Source organism: Bos mutus, chromosome 25 (genome assembly GCF_027580195.1).
Source record: "Bos mutus isolate GX-2022 chromosome 25, NWIPB_WYAK_1.1, whole genome shotgun sequence".
In the NCBI taxonomy this organism is placed as follows: Eukaryota; Metazoa; Chordata; class Mammalia; order Artiodactyla; family Bovidae; genus Bos; species Bos mutus.
Genome location: NC_091641.1, coordinates 7,509,275 through 7,516,585, shown reverse-complemented (window position 1 = coordinate 7,516,585; position 7,311 = coordinate 7,509,275). Strand labels below are relative to the sequence as shown.

The window sequence follows — 7,311 nt, the reverse complement described above, 5'->3', positions numbered from 1 at the left end:
AATCTGGGCAAATTCCCACCGACCTCCTCTTGGGAAACTCCTGTTAAAATATAATTTTCAAATATGTTAAAAAATGACTCAGACAAATATAGCATGAACATGTAACAAAGATTTATTACACTTCAAGGAGGAAACGAGTGTTGAGCAAAGCTGGTTCACAGACTATTTTGAGAAGCTGGGAAATGTTAGAATAAGATGGTGATATTAGATACAAAACTGGTGGATGAAGTTTTGTTCTGTATGGGATGGAAACCTGCAAGTTAATAAGTAACTTCAGTGTCTGGGCTCTAACTGAATAATAAATATCAAAGTCAAACACGGGTTCATTCCCCAAGATTAGGGATTGCCAGATTTTTCCTCCAAAGGCCCAGGCATGCAGGTTTTGGTCACAATTATTCTTGCAGCACAAAAGCAGCCACAGGCAATGAGGAAACCAGTGGGGATGGTGTATTCCAGTAAAACTGTCGACTTAAAAAACAGTCACAAACTAAAAGACTCTTGGCCCAGAGAGTCAGGTTGGTGTGGGCCTCCAGCATATGACATTTTCACACCACAGGTCTCAAGCTCAAGTAGGAAATAGTCCTTCCCAGGAAGTGGTGAGGGAAGCTCCAGATTTCCTTGGGGGCTCCACAGCTGTGGTCCAGACCTGAAGAAGTATCTAGGGAGCTGTTACAGCTCCAGTAGCCAATCTGAGACCCTGGCCCCTGTTGCTTTGACTGCTCAGGTAGGACTTTTATTCTAAGCTGTAGTCTGCAAATATCAACCAACCAGAACCGACTCACACCCTTATCCTTTTGAGTTCCTCTCACAGCTATGTTGACTCAAAACAAAAATACACAACCCAGAAGTTGGAAGTTATGTGGTTTTTTTTTTTCTGCCCCACGTGGCTTGTAGGATCCTAGTTCCCCAACTGGGGATTGAATTGGCCCTCAGCATGACAGTGCTGAGTCCTGACCACTGGATAGCCATGGAATTCCCGAGTGAGTTCTATTTATTGGGGATCCTACTGAGGACAGTAGCCTGGGAGACAGCCTTTCAGATCACTGTGAGGAACTGTTCCAAAGAGGTAAGATAGGAGCCAGGATATATAGGAGCTTTCTTGTTTTGTTTTTGTTTTTTTTTGCTGAAAAACACAACACATGTAGTCAAGTATCAAAAGATCGCTCCTTTGATTGCTGAAAGAAATATCAATAACCTCAGATATGCAGATGACATCACCCTTATGGCAGAAAGTGAAGAGGAACTAAAAAGCCTCTTGATGAAAGTGAAAGAGGAGAGTGAAAAAGTTGGCTTAAAGCTCAACATTCAGAAAACGAAGATCATGGTATCTGGTCTCATCACTTCATGGGAAATAGATGGGGAAGCAGTGGAAACAGTGTCAGACTTTATTTTTTTTGGCTCCAAAATCACTGCAGATGGTGATTGCAGCCATGAAATTAAAAGATACTTACTCCTTGGAAGAAAAGTTATGACCAACCTAGATAGCATATTCAAAAGCAGAGACATTACTTTGCCAACAAAGGTCCGTCTAGTCAAGGCTATGGTTTTTCCAGTGGTCATGTATGGATGTGAGAGTTGGACTGTGAAGAAAGCTGAGCGCCAAAGAATTGATGCTTTTGAACTGTAGTGTTGGAGAAGACTTGAGAGTCCGTTGGACTGCAAGGAGATCCAACCAGTCCATTCTGAAGGAGATCAGCCCTGGGTGTTCTTTGGAAGGAATGATGGTACAGCTGAAACTCCAGTACTTTGGCCACCTCATGCGAAGAGTTGACTCATTGGAAAAGACCGTGATGCTGGGAGGGATTGGGGGCAGGAGGAGAAGGGGATGACAGAGGATGAGATGGCTGGATGGCATCACCGACTCTATGGACATGAGTTTGAGTGAACTCCAGGAGATGGTGATGGACAGGGAGGCCTGGTGTGCTACGATTCATGGGGTCACAGAGAGTCGGACATGACATGACTGAACGACTGAACTGAACTGAATCACAAAAGACAGACACTCAAGGATTTCAGTGCTGTTCTTGGGAAAATGCAAGAATGTGGGCTCACTGAAATGATTTCTAGATATGCATCCGAACTCTCTACGGCCAGCATCCTGTTTTTCTCCATCCTGAACTCCCCTCAGGGAGCACTGTCAGGGGCTGGTAACTAGATAGTGGGCAACCATTCTTTGTTTACTGAAATGGCAGACATTTTTTTTTGTCCCCACCTGTTTACACCTGCTTCCTCCCTAGCCCTCCCTGCCCTAACAAGAAACTCACTAGGCTACAAGCCCACCTGGAAAGTCAGTTGACAACCGGCCAGGGGTCTTGTAGCCCTTCGCGTGGGCACCGGGATTTTTTTCATATACAACAGTCTAGCCCAGGGGAGGTTTCTTCCATCCCTTTGGGTCACACCTGCCCACTACCACAAGGCTTCCTTCTCCATTCAAGAGCCTGTTGCTGTGTACTCCAAGGACACATTTCCAAAGAGGGATAAAGGGACAAAGAGAGCAGAGGGAAATACACCGCTGGCTTCCCGCTTGGCTTAGACAGGATGTCTGAGAACTGAAAGAGCACCCCTCAGCGTTCCCACCGAGCGCCAAGGCGCGCCAGGGCCCGCAGGTGAGCGGAGAGGAGCTTCTAAACTCACGCATGCGCAGAGCCACCAGCACCCCTGGCGGCTTCTCACCCTGCGCAGGATCCTCCAGACCGATAGGGGGCAAAGGGCCGATCCTCACACGGGTTTGGCACTGCCGGCATAATCCGGAAGCAGCCGCTAACCCGGAAGTGGTCGTTTGGTAGGGCTCTGCAGGCGGTGGTGGCTGCTGCAGGGGTTTAGGAGGTGGCCGCGACGCTAGGATGAACGCCCCTCCCGCTTTCGAGTCGTTCTTGCTCTTCGAGGGCGAGAAGAAGTAAGTGGAACCAGCCTGGGTCAGGGACGGGGGGAGGGTCGCGGGCCCTCGACCGTCTGCGCCCTCAGATTCTGGGGCTTTTCTGCCGGGAGACAGAAGCAACTTTTGCTCGAGCGTCTACTCGCCGAATGCTCCACACCCGTGTCTGCCAAACTTAACACAGTCCTGGGCGGTGGTGAGCCGCCCCATTTTGTAGACGAGGAAACCAAGGCTCAGAAAGGTTAAGTAACTCCCCCAGGCGCACAGAAATTAGCCGATCTGTATTCGAACCCAGGGTTTCTGGCTCCAAAGTCTTTCCACCCGGCACCGTTATCCTCTTTGCTGCATACAGAGGACAGTCTGATGGCTGTCAGACTCACACCGGATCTTCATTCGCCGGTGTAAAATCTCCAGTGATTCCCCATTGTCTGCTGGTGAAGGAAAGTGCAGTCCAGTGCTCACATAGCCTGCCTGGGGATCCCCCACTTAACAACTCTCTGTCTTTGGGCAAGTGACTTAATCTGCCTGAGAACCACTTTCCTCATCTAAGAAATGGGCTTATTAGTGTATTAAATCACAGGATTTTCTCTTAGGGGAGGTTAAATTAGGTAATTTATATGAAGTGCTTAGTCTAGGATTCAGCACAAAGAAAACCCTTTTTTTGCTTTGTTTTGTTTTTTCTCCACGCTGCGGTGGCATGGGGAATCTTTCCCGACCAGGGATGGAACCCGCATCCCCTGCAGTGGAAGCGGGGTCTCTTGACCACTGGACTGCCAGGAAAGTCCCTCCAGAAGACCATCTTAAATTCTGGCTTTTCTTTCTCTTAACTGCCTGGTCTTAACTGCAAGTCTCTGCAGTCTAGCCCATAGCCCCTTGCCAGCCACTTCAGTCTCCCCTGAGAGCAGTGGTTCTCAACCTGGGGGGCCACTTTGTCCCGCCAGGGGACTTTGGCAATGTCTGCAAACTTTTCTGGTCTCTAGTGGGTAAAGGCCAGGGCTACTGCTAATACCCTACAGTGTACCAGACATCCCCCTACAAAAAATTTTCTGGCCTAAAATATCAGTGGTGCCAAAGTTGAGAAGCTCTGCTCTGAGAAGAAGAGATAATTCAGAGTAGGTGAGCGTCCCACGGTTCCAGGTGTGGCTGGGTTTGGGCTTCTCTGAGTCAGAGAGGTTTGTATGGAATGAAGAGATGGGCAAGGGCTCTCAGGAGGAGGTAGGGCCTAAGCTTGCCTTGGAGGACGGGGTTTAGACTCCAGGGAGGAAACCCCCCGCCCCCAATCTGTTGCCTCTGCCTCTTCCTAGGATCACCATTAACAAGGACACCAAAGTACCCAATGCCTGTTTGTTCACCATCAACAAGGAGGACCACACGCTAGGAAACATCATTAAATCGTAAGTTCCGAGTCAATGGCTTTTGGGGATTGTGTTTTTTAAAATATTTATTTACTTGGCTGCACCGGGTCTTGCACTCCCTACATTGGGAGCATGGAGTCTCAGCCATGGGATGACCAGTGAAGTTCTGGGAGTTATGTTTGATGGGCTTTTTGAGAGGCCAAGCATAAGTTCCAGAAGACATTCTCGAGGCTCTCTGAGCTCCAGAAAGTCCTGGGAGCTGGCTGTGGGAATTCACAGATCCCAGTTCCTTTTCTTCCAAATGACGGTGACCCCATATCTGGTCTTGCAGCCATTTCTCTGTGTTGGCTCAGTTATCCGACTAAAGAAAGTAAATGCACAGTGAGCCACAGAAAAGGAGGCGCATTTGAGGCTCTGTGCTCATGAGACGCCGTCAGGGTTGGCCGCCCTGTCGCAAATAGTGACGTCAGTCACACCTGGCATTCCAAGATACACGTGCCAAGAGATTGACAGTAGAATAAGGAAAGCAGGTGGGAGAGGGACTCTGGTCATCCGGTGTCCTGGTGGTTACCTGACGCCTGGTATTTGCACCAGTAAGTCCTGGCCCAGTAGGTGGCCAGCGGTGGGATTGCCACTCTGGCCCAGGAACTTGTCCTCTTGCTGCTGGAAAACGCTGTCAGTGAAGCCACACCTTTCCCAGGTGTGCACGTTTGAGGCCGCAGGCAGGAGCCTGTTTATCTCCTGGTGTGAGTTAGGGGGCGGGGTTGCCCACCTTCTGTCTGGATGACTCCCGCCCAGCACCACACCAGGGGTGCACCCAGGCTGTCTCTGGGGTCCTGCTGCAGCCCCCCCGCCCGTGTGAGCCCAGTGTGCCCTCCTATGCCAGGCCCCCCCTCCCTCGGTGTGCACACTTTTTATCAAGCATTTTATTTACTTTTGGCTGTGCTGGGTCTTCATTGCTGCGCAGGCTACTCTCCAGTTGCGGTGTGAGGGCTTCTCGTTGCACTGGCTTCTCTTGTTGCAGAGCACAGGCAGCCCGGGCTTCAGTGGCTGCGGCACGTGGGCTCGGTCGTTGCGGCTCCGGGCTCTGACTGGCTCCGTAGTTGTGGTGCACGGGCTTAGTTACCTGCTAAGTTGCATGTGTTGTCTTCCTGATCCAGGGATCGAATCCTTGTCTTTGGCGTTGGCAGGCAGATTCTTTACTGCTGAGCCACCAGGGGAGTCCTCACACTTGACAGGAGGAAGCCTCCCGGTGCTCAGGGCACAGGCTTCACAACCTCATGGAGCGGGACCCCGTGTGTGCGGACGGCAGCTGCCAGCCCGTGTTGCCCAGAGGGTTTCCATTTCTGTTTCATTAAGTGCTCAGAGCCTAGGGCCTTCTCTACCTGCTGCCTTTATTTACTCTGCCAGATGCTCTTTGGGGGCTGGGAATGGGGCTTTTTTTTTGTTTGTTGACTGGACGCTGGCTGGATTTTTCCTGCTTTGGGAGGTTTCTTTGGGGCTTTTGCAGGCTCCCTGACATCCCTGAGGGCAGAGCTGGCAGGAAACCCTGTTCCCTAGGAAGGGTCATTGACCCTCGTGCCTGTAGGTGTGTGTATGGGAGGAGTCCCCACCGGCTCTGTCGTCTTCAGGTGTCTGTTTAACTCAAGATTTTTGTGGGGGCTGAGGTGGGGGTGTGTGACCGCAACACAAACTCTTAAAGGTCAGGAGTAGCTGCGTGTGCTTTCAGGCCACAAGCCAACAGGGAGACCTTTGGTTAGAAGGCCACAAAGGGGCCAGAGCCCTAAGTGCACTCTGCTCAGCACCTGCCTCCCTCACCATGCCCGTCCATGTCTCAGGCAGCTCCTAAAGGACCCACAGGTGCTGTTTGCTGGCTACAAAGTCCCGCACCCCTTGGAGCACAAGATCATCATCCGGGTGCAGACCACGCCGGACTACAGCCCCCAGGAGGCCTTCACCAACGCCATCACCGACCTTATCAGCGAGCTGTCCCTGCTGGAAGAGCGCTTCCGGGTGAGGTGCTGCTGTAGGGGGGATGGGGGGCGGTCCCCGCAGACACCAGCCTGTATGCCCTCACCCAGGATGGCCCCCGGGGGATTGCCTCTGATTTATTGGGGGAGCGGGGAAGGGAGTGATGACCAAGCAGGGACGTCCGCCACAGCATCCAGCAAGCGTGGACTGAGGGGTTACGGAGCTGAGGCCTGGAACCTGCGCTCTGCATCCGGGGGTGGGACCTCCCCTGGTGCCCTGGGTCTTCTCGTGGGAGTGAGGGGCCCGTGGCCTGGGCTGGCCCTCCAAACCTCTTCCTGGTGGTGCCAGCCCCTGTGGTCCGTCTGTCCAGGGTGCAGCTCACTGTACCCTGGGGGTTCCATCATCAAGAAGCCTCAGTGGGTGTGGCCACACTTGTTTACTCAGGGGTCTTCAAAGTCTAGGCATAATTGAGAGTGAGAAAGAGCCACGGCTTCCGGAGCCACCAGGAAGCACCTCTGCCCCCCGACTCCCTCCTGCCCCGGGCAACAGGACCTGGGCTGTGGGGGAATGATGGCGTGGGTGGGCTGGCTCCAGGGTCCCTGGGGCACCTGCCCAGCACCCAGAATGTTTGGGGCCCCAGCTTGCTGCTTCTGTTAGCTCATGGCTGCACTCTGGGGAGGGGCACAGTGGCGGTTTCCTGGTGGCCCTTGGTCAGGGAGGCTGGGGCTGAGTCTCCAACATCCTCGCTCCCGACAGGTGGCCATCAAAGACAAGCAGGAAGGCATCGAGTAGCTGGCTGCTCCGGGCCCTTCTCCAGGTGGACGAGAGCACTTCCTCCAGCCATGGGCCTCCTTGTAGAGTCCAGTGAGCTCCCACCCCCCAGACACCGATGTGTCCTGTACATAGAGAGTTGGTTTTATTTTCCTAATAAAGCGTGACCAGAAATGACCCAGCTGTGGGCTGAGCAGAGATGACCTCAAGGCAAAAGGACCGTCAGTTCAGTGGAGGTAGAGGACCTGTTCCGACACCATTTAGGGGCCTTGTTTCAGAGTGGACCGGCCCACAGACCCGATCTCTGTCTTGAGAAGGTGGCAGGAGCTAACTCATTCT

At 52.5% G+C, this 7,311-nt stretch overlaps 1 protein-coding gene across 2 annotated transcripts; it reads left to right on the top strand.

Annotated features, from left to right (window-relative positions):
• The first annotated feature begins 2,760 nt into the window (after window positions 1-2,760).
• On the top strand, window positions 2,761-7,149 carry POLR2J (RNA polymerase II subunit J). Of its 2 annotated transcripts, none has more exons than XM_005892814.3 (4): window positions 2,761-2,896; window positions 4,180-4,269; window positions 6,069-6,243; window positions 6,958-7,149. In XM_005892814.3, the coding sequence occupies exons 1-4, from the start codon at window positions 2,844-2,846 to the stop codon at window positions 6,991-6,993; spliced, it is 354 nt and encodes a 117-aa protein (XP_005892876.1). In that variant the 5' UTR covers window positions 2,761-2,843; the 3' UTR covers window positions 6,994-7,149. The 2 variants fall into 2 exon arrangements, with proteins under 2 accessions (XP_005892876.1, XP_014332819.1); XM_014477333.2 differs by having other exon boundaries at window positions 6,069-6,248.
• The last annotated feature ends 162 nt before the right edge of the window (window positions 7,150-7,311 follow it).